Source organism: Gymnoscopelus microlampas, assembly GCF_963454915.1.
Source record: "Gymnoscopelus microlampas genome assembly, chromosome: 9".
Classification (NCBI taxonomy): Eukaryota; Metazoa; Chordata; class Actinopteri; order Myctophiformes; family Myctophidae; genus Gymnoscopelus; species Gymnoscopelus microlampas.
In genome coordinates, this window is record NC_139946.1 from 26,518,081 (window position 1) to 26,535,371 (window position 17,291).

Consider the following 17,291-nt stretch of genomic DNA (forward strand, 5'->3'; position numbering starts at 1 on the left):
GTTGAATCTAACACAGGAATCCCATGAGTTTTATGCCTGCTGACTTGAGCTCATCTTCAGCAAAGGGGGATGTAGTGCTGGGTACATGCAACCTCTCTCCACACGCCATGCTTTTACCAGCCGCCCTTCTGCAAAAACCCCACAGATACAAAATGGTGTGTACAGGACTGTCTTACTACGTGTTAAAAAAATTAACCACATTAACCCTGGCTTCCTATTTTATCTTTTATTTGAACAAAAATAGCCGATATACAAGCAACCCGAGCTTGTAGATCAGCAATATCATTACGTTGAAGTGTATAGGGTTTAAGTGGTTAATTGAATTTCATATTATAATCAACTGTTTTTGTGATCAGTTCTGTCAAAAGAATTATACTTCTGATATTAAATTGTAACAACCTGTAACAGTATTATTCTGTGTGTCAGATGCGGTCCCAGACAGATACTACTGCCGTCCAGTGTAGACGACCTTCTGCACATTATGGAGGGTACCAGCTCTCAGAGCGCAACAGCTGGCTGAGTTACAACATCTCCCCTGAGGACCTCAATTACAGGTCATTGCTTCTGTCATATAAAACAGCGGTTATTTTTCATATTACTCACTCAATGTCTTGCTTATGGGAGAGACATCTCGCTTGTAATACTCAAATAACCGGGGTTACGTTTGTAACCTATAGTTCTCAACGTGGGGGGTCCTCGAGGGGGTTTCAGGGGGGCCCCAGCTAAATTTTTGATAGTTAGGAACCAAATCGACCCTTACAGGTCTGTAACTCTGAGAGTGAGACCATTACGGGTCCATTTGGTTCAATCTGTACACTCAAGGTTATGGGGCGTTTACTTTGTGGCCTTAATGGATATACTAAACTTGGAGTCCTTATTATTCAAAAGTTTGAGAATCACTGTTTTAAAAATAAATATATATTATCATATTTGTATTTTCCTCATTCAAATCCCCCCAAGAAATCGGTTCTGTGCCCTTTCATCCTTCTTGTCCACTTTAGGCCTCATTTCTCACTTGAAGTCAGAACCAGGTCATCCAAAGGCCTGCTGCTCTACGTAGCAGGGAAAGGAATTGTTCCCCTGGTGGCTCTGTTCATAGCCAATGGCAAGATCAAACTTTCCCTTGGTCCAAACAGAATCATCCAGTCTAACAAGAAGAGCAACGATGGAAACTGGCATAGAGTAATTATAACTGTGTTCTCATACAGAAAGAATGAGTTTTGCTTGCTTGTTGTTGTTATCTTTTCAGTGAGGAAGGTAGTGCATGCACATCCGTGGCCCAGGTGCAAAACAAGCAAAAGTATCATAAAAGAGAATAGCTCTATTCTCTTATTTACTCCCAGGGGTCCTTGAGGGGAACCAGGGGGTCACCAGTAAAATGTTATAACATAGCATCTATCAGCAGATCTTCTATTTAAATATATATAGATATTTTGAGCTTAATATTTTGGAAAGACAAATCTTGTATTGGGGTCCCTGGCAAAAAAACTCAAATATTTATTAATCTGGGGTCATTCACTTGAAAAAGTTTGAGAACCACTGCCTCATATGCCAGAAATAATTGTATTTAACATGTTGATTTTTGTCTCCCTAACCATATAGCCTACTGTAGAACACAGACATAAGATTAGATACTAGATAAAGGCTTCCAGGAGAGGATGCAGCTAATCACATTACTTGTCCTGACAGACCGTACATGTATATTTTAATTGTACAGGTTGTCTTCAGTGTAGAGAAGAACACCTTCCATCTGCTTGTGGATGGTGTCCGTGTAACTGACGGTCTCCTGTCCAATGGCGAGGGCTCTTCCTTAAACCTGAAGAATCCTGTATATTTAGGAGGTTATCCAAGACACAAAACTTCAAAGGTATGAACAAAAGGACGTCTTCAGATAACACAACATTATTTCCTGCCATGTCTAACTCACCTGTTTCTGTTCCATTTTATGTATTGCATTGATCTTGTCTAAATAACTTTGTGCCAAACTCTGTTTGTTACTTACACTTATTTCCTTCTGGAATTACTTTCTCAGAGCCACTTCATTCCCAAGGACAGTGTTATCGGCTGTATGCGGGATTTCAAACTGAATGAGATATTAGTCGGGGAACCTGTGTCCAGCCATGGATCGTTCCCCTGCTCTGATGTGCTCTCAGAATCGGGCGCATACTTTGGGGGCAACGGTGGTCATGTTGTTTTAGGTTTGGATGATGATATGAATTAAGATTTCGTGCATTACATTCTTTCCTTTTAATCATTATCAGCGTTGCCAGAATTATTGCATTTGTACAATACTTTTACCCTCTGTACGATGTATGATCAATAATTAAAAAAATGCCTCAACACACAACACAACAAGGTGTTTGAATTTACTAAATTCCCTGGCTGCTGATTTGGGATCCGGTTTAGCTTTTCAAAATAAGTCTGTAAATCAGTAATTGTAAATCTGACCCTAGATCTGTACTTTGAGGCATTAAAAACACGGTCACGTCTTTCTAGTCCAGTTCCAAGCTTTTATTTGTGTAAGGTCCAGGAAGTTACCTGTTTCCACGCAGCATATGTGATGTGTTTTTGTCGCGTAGGTATAGGAGACTCAAACAAGTTTTTTTTTTACAATAAATACATTTTTAAAATAATGAATTACAAATTTACACCTGGGATATATATTTTTTGGCTGTGTAGTTTTCTTTCGTGTCCTCCGGTACGATAATAAAACATTTGGCAACACTGATCATTGTGCAAACTGACTGAATATGAAAGGTTAGACCTTTCATAAAGGATGTTTGTCTTTCAGACAAGTCCTTCAACGTGGGCTCTCATTTTGAGCTGACCTTTGAGCTGCGTCCGCGACTTCTGACAGGCCTTCTCTTCCACGTTAGCGGCCGCAAGACCAGCCTGGATGTTTACTTGAGGGACAACAAGGTGAGACCCTGGGTCTTATGGTGTGTAGTTTAAAGGTGTTCCTGTGGTGCTGCATTAAGCACCATCTCAGTCAAGACAAAGATTCATCATGTTACTCTTTATGGCAGGTCGGTGTGGAAGTGAACGATGGCAACGACGTCCTTAGCCTCTTGTTGACCCCGCAGCAGAACCTTTGTGATGGGAAATTTCATCTGATTGCTGGTAAAAAAAAGTCTCACACCAGCTCTCGCACTTTATAAACTTAGGTGCTTATGATTTTATAATTTATTCTTATATTCTAATTACGGCTGGTCTTCTTTATTCCTAAGTGTCCAAACAGAATGAGGTTCTTAAGCTCGAGGTGGATTCTGTGAGGGAGCAGATCGAAGGGTTCTCTCGCTCTACCTCGTATTCAGCAGCACTGGATTCCCTTTACATCGGAGGCGTATCGGGTAAATCTGTCAAACTTCCAAGTAAACGCTTTCACATGTTTGGTGGTGGAACAGTAGTGGAAAGTACATTTACTCAAGTACTCTACTTAAGTACTTTATACTCCTACTCCACTACATCTGGAGTAGTACTCCACCTCAATTATTTGACATAATATTACATATTGTTTCTACTCTGCAGATTTAGATTATTGTTACAAAACATACATTAACCAATGAATCCCTATTTTAGGCTATTTCAAAATAGAGCTGTTCTACAAGCTCATGTTACAGTACGTGTTACGATGCAACATGCAAGCTGTACTTGTAACAGCTTATTGTTATATTGTGGTTTTGCTACTTAAGTAAACCGCCACTGGTTTACAATCACAGCTTGATAGATACTTCTTCCTCCACTTTCTTACCCTGCAGGTAAAGGGCAGAGAAACAGGGCTCCGGTGTCCACTTCATTTGTTGGCTGCTTGCGCAACGTGAAGCTGAATGCGAAGCCAGCTGCATTTGAAACTTCCAGAGTGACAGGGCCTGTCCACATCAATAAATGCCCTGCTAACTAAAGGCCAATACATGTTCCTTCCGACGTCTGACAAAATGTCCAGCACAGACAGGCTTTCGGAACTAGTTCGGACAGTCAGGACATCTGCGGGTGCATGAGTTCTGATACAAAGTTCTGAGACCGCCCATCAGAAGTTCTGATTATATCACCTGGTTCACCTCCCTTTACAAACACTCTGGAAGGAACATGTGTTACGCTTAAATGGGTTTGATTTTATTTTATTTTATTAGACGTTATACAGGAGAAAAACACAAGTTACATCATGTTCATCATAGAAACGTCAAGGATACAGACACAGAAAAGTCTTGCGACTTATTTTCATTGTGGTCCTTGGTCTGAGACAAACACTGCAACAAAATACATACAGGTAAACAGTACAATAATAAATAAAACAATCAAATACTACACTACCTACAGCATAAATACATATAATCACATTGCTAACATAAGTGACCCTACTATTCGGCAACGTTTTCTAATAGCCATGCTTTGACCCTTGTCTTAAAAAGGAGATGGCTGCTGGTGCTCTTTATGGTCAGGGGTAGTGAGTTCCAGTTAACTGCTCCTCCAAATCTAAATGAGCGTTTTCCCATTTCAGTGGTGAACTGGGTGTAATCAATGAGTGGCACTCCAAATGATCTCTGTCACGGGGCAGCCCATGCCCTATACATAGACACACTAAGAGGGAAGGGACTATTTGTAGCATATATGATTTTTACCTGTATTCAATGTAGAAATGACACAGACTTCAGGGGTTCAAACTGTATGTTTATTTAAACACTGTTTATTAGAACTGATCTGAAATGTTGTTTGTCACCTGGTCTTTCCTCTACAGTACTGGCACCCTCTTAATCTGACTTGTAACTGCCGAAACAGAGTAGGGCTTGTCCATTTGGTTTAAGAAGGGGTGGAACGTGCCAAGTACTGTAGAGGAGGAGGGGTGTTTCACAATGTTAATGAGCAAAGTATTTCTATGTCTTTTTGAAGTAAATGCAAACCCAAAATGGTGTTTAGTTTAAAGTACAACATCTATTTATGTGGTAGGTTATTTATTCATCAGATAGTTGTAAGCTTGTAGATAAGCTAATTTTGAGGTTAATTGTTTCTGTGCTTGTGGTAGGATCCACTCCCTATTTAAGGGAGGCTGCAAGTGACAGTCAGTTAGTTGAGCTTGGCAAGAAAAGCGTTAACAGCCGTGAGACAGAGCAGCCAGGGCCCTTAGTTAAGGGATAGCCTTGTTGTGCAGTCACTGTATGGTTTGTTGTCTTTAGTGGTGCTTTAAGTAATTCTATAATTTCTGTAAGTCTATTTTTCCACGTCTTAGTTATTTTTCACTTTATGCTGCATATTGGACTGTTTTCCGGACCTGTGAGAGAAATAAAACTCAACGCTCTGCAAATTCTGAACTTGTTCATTTTTGGAGCCTTGGCCGCTTGGTCAACCTCTACAATCTCCTTCTCTGAACATATACTTCATCAGCCTGACTGCCTGACTGCATGTGAATTCTGCAGAGTTATTGTAATCTTTTAGGATTTTACACTGGCATACCTATAAGCTTTAAGTAATTTCTGGAAGTTCTCCGGTAAGTAGAAAATAAATTCACATATGTGCGGACCTATAGTATCACAGCCGCCTGGTGCCAATGACTTTTATACAGTGGCGTTTTATAAATATGTGTTATGCAGACAGTGCTCAAATAGCATCTACCAACATTTTCAGCAGTTATTTCAAATAGAAGAACTGAAATGGTTGTGGTTGATTGTATCAGTTCAGTTTTAATAGCCTCAAAATGTAATCCAAAAAGCACCTTCTGTACTGTTAACTGACTCACATGCTTATCCAAACCTTCTGGTACCAAAATGCTCTGTAACCCGTGGCAACCCCTAATAAGCAGATTAAAACTAATAACTTCCAAATTGGGTCTGAGTTTTTTTCGCGAGAGGCGATGAGATGGGCCAATATTGTGACGCGCTACAAACAAAAGGAGATTCACTGGATCCAAACGATACGTTTTAAGGGGTTTATTAAAGCAACAAAAAAGAACGTAATTAAAGGTGCTTAAACTCATAACAAGGCGATCACAATAATCAAAACAATAAAGCAAAATAACGTATAAAGCGGTCAACAAAAAGTAGGCACCCAAACACCCCCTCTCTCTCTCTCTGCCACTCAGCAGGTAGTCAGGTGGTGCATTTGAGGCCTCCCCTATGCCCGTCACTCAACCATCCACATACACCAGTGACATTGACCAATTATATAAACAACAATAACCAAACATAATCATAATAACAATAACCCAATTCATGGCTCCTACACCATGAACTAATCTATACTGGAACCCAAATCTTTTAACTATGGAGAACCATAATTCACTGTGTTGTAGTGATGAGCGGGTTGACCCGTAACCCGCGGGACCCGCGGGTCAACCCGCGGCGCGGGTGGGTCGAGTCAGAATTTCAGAGGCAATTATTTATGCGGGCTGTGGGTGAGCGGGTCAGCCGCTCTCACACGCAAAAAAAATAAAAATAATCACATGCTCTTGTTTTGTCTTTATTCCTAATAAGAATAAGAATAATAACAATAAAACAATTTGAATATACTTGGGGATTATTTTCTAACCACGATTTTACAGAATTAAAAAGAAATCGCGGGTAGCGGGGCGGGTTGAGCCATAGATTTATATATGGGTTCGTGGGGCGGGTTGAGGCGGGTTGGGTTCCGTCGCGGGGCGGGGCGGGTCATGAAAAAACCCCACCCGCTCATCACTACTGTGTTGGCTATTCTCATGGTGTACACTGGCTGTGCTGCCTCCCTCGTGTGATGGAGGAGTGGCACAGGGTAAGGATGGATAGATAGATAGATCTAGCTCTAGAGTGTTTTATTTATTGTTGTACGGCCTGTAATTGTTGTAATGTATTGTTGGTCTCAGACCAAGGACCGCAATGGAAATAAGTCTCACAACTTTGTTGTTGTGTTTATATCCTTGACGTTTCTCTGATAAACATGTAGCATGTGTTTTTCTATTGTGACGTTTAATAAATCAAATCAAATGAAATAGATAGAGATGGATGGATGGATCACACACACACACACACACACACACACATACACGTAGCGACAACCAGAGAGCTGTCTGTGTACCGAGCACAGCGACTCTCCCAGGGGAGCGCTCCCTCCACCTGCCCTCCCCGGCCAAGCCCACACAGGAGCAGCCAAGGGCAACCCGATGGCCGCGGGACCTCTGACCGGATATATGGCATCGCCACACGGTCAGTGCAATGGAACACAACACCGCAACACAGTATGGCAAAATAACACACAACACAGCAACATACCATTCCACGACCACACCACAACACAACACAACACAGTGACACACCAAGCCACAACACAGTGATACACCACTACACACCACAACACAGCAACACGCCATGCCACACCACAACACAACACAACACAGTGACACAACATGCCATGCCAAGCCACAACACAGTGAGACACCATGCCACGCCACAACACAACAAAGTGCCACACCACTCCACACCACAATGGCACAACACGGTGAGCCATCACACCACACCACACCACACCACACCACAACACAACACAACACAACACAATGCCACAAACAAAGGCACATACAGTGACACACCCCGGCACAATACAACGGCGCAACATAGAAACACACCACAATGGCACAAAATGACATACTGTATAATTCAGTACCGGAATATAATATAATAATGTATGTTTGTACGTCTATCACTCTCTTGGTCTATCTCTGTCTTTTTCTATCTCTCTGTCCGTCAGGGCGTCATCTCCTATCTCAGACAGATCTCATCAGTATGCTGAACGTTGGCTGGAGGAACAGCGAGCAAGAAGCAACACACAAAGTCTACAGAACAAACACAAGGTATAGGACTAGAAAGAACCAACACACAAAGTCTACAGAACAAACACAAGGTATAGGACTAGAAAGAACCAACACAAAGTCTACAAAACAAACTCAACGTAGGATTATAAGGGGACACTCAGTGGAGCCACATAACTCCGCAGGCCGGGTGGCCTATACGCTATTGATGTCAGTCTTGGCCCAAATATGGAGATCCATACAGCACCAGACTGGCTATCAAGTACCGACGTCATCAATAGTTCTAGACTGGCCATAGCCTGGAGGGACGGTGGGTCTGACGTTATGAATTCATAAAAAATAACAGTTGTCAGTGGGCGACGTATAGCCTATTCTGGGATTGAGTTCCTTGCCTGCTGGCTGGCAGCGCGCAAGAATTTGATGCTGATTGGTATAGTTGTTTGTTTGCAAGATTATCCGATTTGATGCTGATTGGTATAGTTGTTTGTTTGCAAGATTATCCGACAGACAGACAGACAGACAGACATGTCTGACACTACCTGACACTACCTGACATCACCGTAGTGACATTAAGGGCCACCTCCAACAGTATAAAACACCCTAGATGCCATGGTTAGCTAGTGTCCTCAGCGACGCTCGAAGATCATCTTAACTCTCGTCAGAGTACCAGGGCGATTAGCTTAACCAGTTAATCACGGATCGCATACACAAGGACGAGAAGCATCGAAGAGAATCCAGTAATAGTTGGTTCGCACAGCCTAAAGCATATTCTCGCAGTGGCTTTGGATCTGGTTAACGAGTCAGCCGATTATCAGTGTACAGTGGTTGGGTTGGTGGGCTAGCCTAGGTTAGGCAGGTTGGGTTAGGCCCTAACCAAACGTCACCATGACAACCCTAATCTAACCCTACATCACCATGATGACGCTAACCTAACTTTACTTAAACACGATGACAACTTAGTTAGGCCGAAGAGTGTGGACACGCTGGTCGTGATGTTAACATGGCTGTGATCATAGTGTACTGATGTCAGACCGGAAACATCCAGGACTGACATCATAGTCCCCGGTCTGACATCAGTACACTCCTTCTAGAAACTCCATATATGGAGATAACCGGAAACATCCAGGACTGACATCATAGTCCCCGGTTTGGGCATGACGGACACAGCCAGCTCCATATATGGGTATGCCTGACACAACCTGACATCACCGACGTGATGTCAGGAGCCACCCCTGGCCTTATAAAGCACTCTAAATGTCAGGGTTGAAACCACTCTCCTCATCGGCACTAGACCCAGGGGTCTTAACCCTTCCAGAGTAACCAACATTGACCCACGGCAGGATTAGCTCACCAGACAACCCAGAGTAATCAGCGACGATCGAAGATCATCTTGACCCCATACAGAGTACCAGGACAACTGGCTGGCCATACAACCCAGCTAGGCTTCCCAGTGGCTCTTGAGCCCGGTTCTAAACAACCAGCCGAGTATAAGTAATCCTAAGGTTGTCAGCTATTTTATTACATTATTATTACAATTTCAAAACCTGAAAGAGAGTTATTCGAACGCTGCTGAAATGGGGAAAAAGGACAAAGGAGATCGAGACAAGAAGTCCAGAAAGCGTATCTATGCGGAGGATGATGAGGAGGCAATGGGCAGTGAGTCTGAGGAGACCATACCTGCAGCTGCAGGGAAACAGGTGGACGAGTCCGCGATCAAACTAGATGAGTATGGGGCCAAAGACTACCGTGCCCAGATGCTCCTGAAGAATGATCACTCCGCACGTCCCCTCTGGGTTGCTCCAGATGGACACATTTTCCTCGAGGCCTTCTCACCCGTTTATAAATATGCGCAAGATTTCTTAGTGGCCATTGCGGAGCCTGTGTGCAGGCCTACCCATGTCCATGAATACAAGCTGACAGCTTATTCCCTCTATGCAGCTGTCAGTGTAGGACTGCAGACCTCCGACATTGTGGAATACCTGCAGAAACTCAGCAAAACATCTGTGCCTGATGGCATCGTGCAGTTCATAAAGCTTTGTACAATGAGCTATGGCAAAGTGAAATTGGTGCTGAAGCACAACAGGTACTTTGTTGAGAGTGCCTTCCCTGATGTTATTCAGCGCATCCTGCAGGACAACGTGATCCGCGAATGCCGTCTCCGTACTGTCGAGGGAGGGGACACTGAGCTCATCACTGAGGTTATCCACAGTAAATCTGCAATCTCTAAGTCCATACAGGACAAGGGAGCGGCATCCACTTCCCAGCCGGCGGCTGAAGGTCAAAGTTCAACACCTCAGGTTCCCGAGGACATTTTCAGCTACTACGAGCAGATGGATAAGGAAGACGAGGAGGAAGAGGAGACTCAGACCGTGTCCTTTGAAATCCGACAGGAGATGATTGAAGAGCTGCAGAAGCGTTGCATCCAGCTTGAGTACCCCCTTCTGGCCGAGTATGACTTTCGTAACGATACGGTCAACCCAGACATAAACATGGACCTGAAGCCCACCGCAGTGTTACGGCCCTACCAAGAGAAGAGCCTGCGCAAGATTTCGGCAATGGCCGCGCTCGCTCTGGAGTCATCGTGCTGCCTTGCGGAGCGGGCAAGTCTCTGGTGGGCGTGACGGCTGCGTGCACGGTGCGTAAACGCTGCCTGGTGCTTGGCAACTCCTCTGTGTCAGTGGAACAATGGAAGTCCCAGTTCAAGCTGTGGTCCACCATTAGCGACTCGCAGATCTGCAGATTTACGTCGGACGCCAAAGACAAGCCCATTGGCTGCTCTGTGGCTATCAGCACCTACTCCATGCTGGGCCACACGACCAAGCGATCCTGGAAGGCGGAGAGGGTTATGGAGTGGATGCGTAGTCAGGAGTGGGGACTAATTATCCTGGATGAGGTTCACACGATCCCTGCCAAGATGTTCCGTCGTGTTCTGACCATCGTGCAGGCCCACTGCAAGCTGGGTCTCACCTGGTCAGGGAAGATGACAAAATTGTGGACCTCAACTTCCTGATTGGGCCAAAGTTGTTTGAAGCCAACTGGATGGAGTTGCAGAACAACGGCTATATTGCCAAGGTCCAATGTGCTGAGGTGTGGTGCCCCATGTCTCCCGAGTTTTACAGAGAATACTTGGCCATTAAGACCAAGAAACGTATCCTGCTCTACACCATGAACCCCAACAAGTTCCGTGCCTGTCAGTATCTTATTCGCTACCATGAACGACGCAATGACAAGATAATTGTCTTTGCCGATAATGTCTTTGCCCTGAAGGAATATGCCATCCGCCTAAAGAAGCATTATATCTATGGGCCCACCTCCCAGGGGGAACGTATGCAGATCTTGCAGCACTTCAAACACAACCCCAAGATTAACACCATCTTCATCTCCAAGGTTGGAGACACTTCGTTTGACTTGCCAGAGGCTAATGTTCTGATTCAGATTTCATCTCACGGTGGATCCCGCAGACAAGAGGCCCAGAGGCTCGGCAGAGTGCTCAGGGCCAAGAAATCAATGGTGGCAGAGGAGTACAATGCCAGCTTCTATTCCCTGGTGTCCCAGGACACCCAAGAAATAGCTTACTCCACCAAGAGGCAGAGGTTCCTGGTAGACCAAGGATATAGCTTCAAGGTGATCACTAAGATGGCAGGCATGGAGGAGGTAGACCTTATGTTTTCGTCCTTATCAGGTGCAGATGACACAGTCTACATGGAGTACCACCACGGTCGGAGTGGCAAAGCCTCAATGGCAAGCAAGAACATCCATCCGCTCTTTAAACGCTTCCGCAAGTAGATGCACAGGCACATCTCGAAGGGCTGGAGCCCTCAAGATAATGGTGATGCTTTCAGCTAAACGTGATTGCTCTTAAATTGACACGCTCTGCATTCCATGAGCTTGATGTCCTGTAACTGCTGTTTGTAATAATATTCACACACATAGTCAGTGGATCTAGGGCTGGTATAAATAACCTGGTTAATTAATGAAACTATGATATTATAGTGTACCACTGTTCTATATACTTAGACAGTTAAATACTTCTAAGTATATAGAACAGTGGTTCTCAAAGTGGGGTCCAGGTTCCTTGAGGGGGTTCTAAATGGACACTTACAGGTCTGTAACTCTGGGAGTGTACAAATGGAACCAAATGGACCCGTAATAACTGGAACATAATATTATGTTCTGTACTTTTTGAACATTTTCACTTGTTTTTTATTTTTATCATGGAAGTCAATGGGGCTCGGATTATCCAAAATGAAGTAATCGGCTAGCCTCTTTCAGAGCCAGAGGCCGTATATAAGAGTAAGAGATTGGGCTTAAACCTTTACCCAAATATGGAGTCATGCGTCATAGATATGTCATAGACGACTGGCATCATAGACTACATGTCTGATATCATCTCTGTCGGGTGGAAACCTCATTACGTCCAAAATTGTTACTTTTCACGATTCAAATTCAAAATTTGAAAAAAATGCAGATCTGCCGTTTTTGATATTTTTGTGTGTGACGTTGTATGATCAAGTATAGGGCATTAATTTACGAAAAACACAAAGAGTTAAAATGTGGAGATAAGAGGTTTCTGCCTGACAACAACGATAACCAATGGCCACATGAAGCCCTGCGCTGTTATTGGTCCCTGTATGTTTTTGTGTAAAAGCATTCTTTCATGAATGCTTGTTGAGATGAGTTTTATAACCATTTAGGGTTTTGCACAGGCTGTGAAACTGACAGACTGACGCTTTTGCAAGTGTCCAAGCATTAGCCAAATTCCAATTCTCAAGTGTCCATCCTCAAGTCCTCCACTCCCGCCTAAGCCCTGCCTCTGAGCGAGGAGGCGAGGAGCGTCATTTTGAAGTAACAGCAATTATGACGTGTCACACAGTTGGATTGCTGGACTATTAGGAATTATACGCCACGCATTTCAACAAAGACAGGTCCCCAAACGATACTGTATCTTGCCAGATTTCACTCCAAGTGGCTTAGGGAGCCTGCGCTCACCTCACGCTGGAGGACAGAGTGAGGAGGAGGCAGAAATGAAGCTTATGCGTTAGGCTGAGAGGAGTATCCCTATGTCGCCTGGCTCACTGGATAGTCCCACTGGTCCCAAGTGGACCTCCATGCTGGCTCCTATGCCCGAGATGGGCATTCGTGAGTGGGCATAGTTAGTGAGGAGGGGCCCCCCCACCCCCATACTTGTGGTTGTAAGACCTCCACGTGGTGCATGACTGTGTGTCAGGCAGTCAGGGGTGTCCCTATGTCTGACTGGCTCACAGGAGAGTCGGTGTCTGGTTGGTGGCTGACCATTAATATTCCCAGGGGCCCCCAGTGACTTATCATTATGGCTCAGAGCGTCCTCTCCCCCTCCTTATCCAGAAAAAAAGATCAAAGTTCAAGGTTATTGCCAGCAGTACCAATCACAAAATAAAAGACATGTGAAATTAATTTTACACTAAAACCCCACTCAACTACTACAATCTCAGGAATAAGATGTCTGTGACAAGCAAATCTGAACCCTATCCGGCCACACTCCTCTACCACCCCTACCCAAGACAGTAGATACTAAATGTTGTGATAGCTCTGTGCTGACTTGCACATCCTCTCCAGGCTCATAAGGGGCCATTTCTCCACTGTAATATTTGAGAATTTGGCCAATTTGCTATTAAAAAGGTCTTAAGAGTAATTAAATTGTATCTTTAGAAAGGTGCAGATACCCTGCACACTTATACTGTATGTTGGTTTGTTTACTGTTGAGTGAGACCCCCAGTTTGGGAACCACAGCCCTAGTGGACCAGGATTATTATTTCATTTCACCTTTACAAACAAAATAGTGAAGAAACTTCTCGGTAAGGAATTTCTTCCAAGATTTGTGTAACATTCCCAGTTTATCACTTACGTCACTTATGTTTTTACAAATGTCACAGTACCACCCAGTACTAATGAATGTATTCCTTGGTATGAAAAGAAATCTCATTATGTAGAAAAGGGAGAAATATATATATATATATATATATATATATATATATATATGTATGTGTGTGTGTGTGTGTGTGTGTGTGTGTGTGTGTGTGTGTGTGTGTGTGTGTGTGTGTGTGTGTGTGTGTGTGTGTGTGTGTTATAACCATGCTTATAACCAATTCCTTTATAATTGAACTTGTAATCACTTGACTATAATTTATATATGCTAATTAGATTTCAAGATTACCAAAACATGGGGTTAGGCACCAACATTACTTGTCTAGGATGAATAATGAAAGAGTAATGGTCTTTTTAAGGAACTGGCGGCGGCCATCTTGAAAATGTTACCTTTCTAGTGGTCCGATTTTGGTAAACGTTTGATATGTTATTAAGTACACCTAATACTACAATTATCCATTGAAAAACCTTTTGTTGCAATTTGTTTTGGGTCAAACCATAACTGCACCCGCCTAGTACAGCGTCTTGCTCAAGGACACTTCGACACTAACTCTGGAGGAGCCCGGGATCGAACTGGGAACCTCGCGGATCCCATCCGGCCACTCTACCCCTGAGCCACTGAGCCACTGAGCCACAGCCATGCATACCCCTTTACAAGGTTTGTATCATGTATTGTCAGGGTTCGATTTGTAAAAGGGTCATTTTCAGCCTTTAGCCTATACAACAAATAGCGAAAGTAGACAATGTACAAGATGTAGATCTGCTACTGACAAAACTTGACAAAATGTTAACATTTGCCCAAAATAGGGATGCCAGGTTAAACATAATTTGTTTTAATAAAATTGTGTTTAGTAAACATGTTAACATGTAGTAAACATGTACTGTACATTGTTTACTGTGTAGTAAACATGTACAATACATTGTTTACTGTTTACAATTTTGGTATTCTTTTACTTTACTGGAGTATTTCCAATTTTCAGTACTTTACTTCTACTCCACTACAATTATTTGAAAACTTTAGTTACTAGTAGCTTTGTAGATTTTTATTTTTTTAATCACAAAACATACATTAACCACTTCAGCCCTAATACATTTCGGCCATTTGAAAATAGCAGATCTACAAGCTCACAATGGGTCCCAATGCGACACATTGTGAGCTTGTAGATCTGCTATTTTCAAAAGATTTTGAAAACTTGTGAAATGGGACATTCTGCATAATGATTACTTTCTACTTTTGGTACTTTAAAGGGTAAGAACACTTTGGTAGAGGTTTGGGTTGTGTAGTTACCTTGCCATGATGTAACCCCAAAGGTGGGCAAGAAATCAATTTGCTCCATTGACTAGAAATTGATAATTCAAAATATGCTCCTCATTGACTTACATTGTACGGTAAAACATCTCTCAAAGTCACTCTTTTTAGCACATAAATGAACCCAAACATAGCTGATTCAGGCAATATAGAGCATCACCAAACCCAGTACTGTTTTTTTTTTTAATAACAATGTCAACTTCCTGTTGATTTTACTATTTGAAGATCTGGATCCGGATCCGCGGATCCAGTCCAGGTTTTCAACTTATTAAAAATGGCAAAATCAACAGGAAGTTGACATTTTTATTTAAAAAGAAAACAGTACTGGGTTTGGTGATGTTCTATATTGTCTGAATCAACTTTGTTTGCGTTCGTTTATGTGCTAAAAGAGTGACTTTGAGAGCTGTTTTACTGTACAATGTAAGTCAATGAGGAGCATATTTTGAATTATCAATTTCTAATCAATGGAGCAATTATTTTTTATTTCTTGCCCACCTTTGGAGTTACATCATGGCAAGGTAACTACACAACCCAAACCTCTACCAAAGTGGTCTTGCCCTTTAACCACCCACTGAGCAATAGTCGTCTATTAGACGTCCGTCTAAAACAGGGTTATAATTGGTCTACTGGTGAAAGTTTTTTAGCGGTCTAGGCTTAGCCTAGACGTTGATTAGCTGTTTTTTAAACGTCTATTTATAGACCGTCTATATTATAGACGTCATTTCAACGTCTATAATATAGACGGTCTATAAATAGACGTTTAAAAAACAGCTAATCAACGTCTAGGCTAAGCCTAGACCGCTAAAAAACTTTCACCAGTAGACCAATTATAACCCTGTTTTAGCCTACCCCTTAGACGTATTTTAGACGTCTAATAGACCAAAAAATGCTCAGTGGGCACTTAAACCCCATATGGTTGAGCGGAGTCCCTCAGGGCTCTAGGCTAGAGTATTTTCTGTTTTCTGTTATTGTGCGGAAAGCTTTTGCTGAAAATAGCCGATTGACAAGCTTAAGTTTGTCGATCTGCTATTTTCAGTAAAAGCTTTCCCCACAATATGGATGCTGAAGGGTTTAAGTGCTTAATAGAATGCGTTATGATCCAATGTAAGTTTGTGCAGATTGATAAATCTGGATGGGATATTACAACCTGATGATGGCATGGGAGGTAGCTATGGAAGTTTTTTTATTACTGGACAGATTTGGAATTGGAAATAGTCTGGTCACTGTATCAAAATTGATCTCGAATGTGTTTTTTTTTATTATATCTTTTTTAAATAAGGACAATTATGTGACATTTATGTTAAATCTCATGATGCTTGGCACATTTCATTATATTATATACACATGTCCTAATTGTCTGTTTTTCGAACATATTTTGTCATTTTATTGCAAGCTTTGATGTAAAAAATAAGAAATCATTAGGCTACAATCAATTAGGTGTACTTGGTGTTTTATATGCACAGCTGTGTTTTTATATATGTGTTTATTTTATTTTAATTGTATTAGCCTAAATAATTTATATAGGTACATATTTTTTGTTATGTGAACTATATAAAAAGAAAGCCGAGCAGACATTAGAATGATGGATGGATGAATAGCCTTGGATCAAGACTATCATAGATGTATTATATTGAGTCTGACTTTTAATTTCGTATCTACGATAGTATTGGCCTGCATCCCCCAGTGCGTCCTGCACTTTCACTAGTAAAGCTTGCATTTCTCCGTACATGTACAAAACATATATATAAGGTACTTACCCGGTTGACTGTTAACTGAGTCTTTGTGCAATGTATTAGTCTATATTTGTCAATAAATATGTGTTTTAATCCCGCCTGTGGCCGAACGCCATTTCCCTCCTCGTTTACGTACTGTTTACATGGAGTGTAATTCTGGCTTTCACCGGATGCGTCCCGTCACTACCGCCATTGAGGAATACAGAGAACTTCCGACAGAATCCTCCACGGACAGGATTAAAACACTTCTGTATTGAAAAATACGGACTAATACATTGCACAAAGACTCCGGAGCGCGAATTAACATTTGAGGCAACCGGGTATTAAAGCACGCACCTTATATATATTTTGTTGTACATGTACGGAGAAGTAGCCTACGGGCTTTACTGGTGAAAGTGCAGGACGCACTGGGGTGTTAGCCAAGAGCAAGACTATCGTAGATTTACAAAAGTAAAAGTCAGACTTGATAAAATACATCTATGAATGATAGTCTTTCTTGATCCATGACTAGATGAATGGGGTGTTCAGTTCTTAGGCTATAACTTTGATGGTGGCACGGGGTAACGTAACGCCG

At 42.4% G+C, this 17,291-nt stretch overlaps 2 protein-coding genes across 2 annotated transcripts; both read left to right on the top strand.

Annotated features, from left to right (window-relative positions):
- The first annotated feature begins 82 nt into the window (after window positions 1–82).
- On the top strand, window positions 83–3,954 carry LOC311051964 (laminin subunit alpha-4-like). The gene is made up of 9 exons (XM_084066699.1): window positions 83–155; window positions 427–554; window positions 1,002–1,182; window positions 1,718–1,867; window positions 2,033–2,198; window positions 2,792–2,919; window positions 3,027–3,120; window positions 3,228–3,350; window positions 3,759–3,954. Exons 1-9 carry the CDS (start codon window positions 108–110, stop codon window positions 3,899–3,901), a joined length of 1,161 nt encoding a protein of 386 aa, XP_083922825.1. The 5' UTR covers window positions 83–107; the 3' UTR covers window positions 3,902–3,954.
- A 5,391-nt stretch (window positions 3,955–9,345) lies between these two features.
- On the top strand, window positions 9,346–11,557 carry LOC311051924 (general transcription and DNA repair factor IIH helicase/translocase subunit XPB-like; the record flags this gene model as incomplete). Its single annotated transcript, XM_084066652.1, is given in 3 exon segments — window positions 9,346–10,315; window positions 10,318–10,737; window positions 10,740–11,557. Coding segments are annotated over 3 exon segments (2,208 nt in total).
- Between the last annotated feature and the right edge of the window lie 5,734 nt (window positions 11,558–17,291).

Excerpts from the sequence above, each read along its gene's own strand:
- LOC311051964 (XM_084066699.1), top strand. The coding sequence starts at position 108 with ATGCTTTTACCAGCCGCCCTTCTGCAAAAACCCCACAGATACAAAATG. Across the intron at positions 156-426 it reads AACCCCACAGATACAAAATG|ATGCGGTCCCAGACAGATAC; the intron begins GTGTGTACAGGA and ends TCTGTGTGTCAG. Across the intron at positions 555-1,001 it reads CCTGAGGACCTCAATTACAG|GCCTCATTTCTCACTTGAAG; the intron begins GTCATTGCTTCT and ends TGTCCACTTTAG.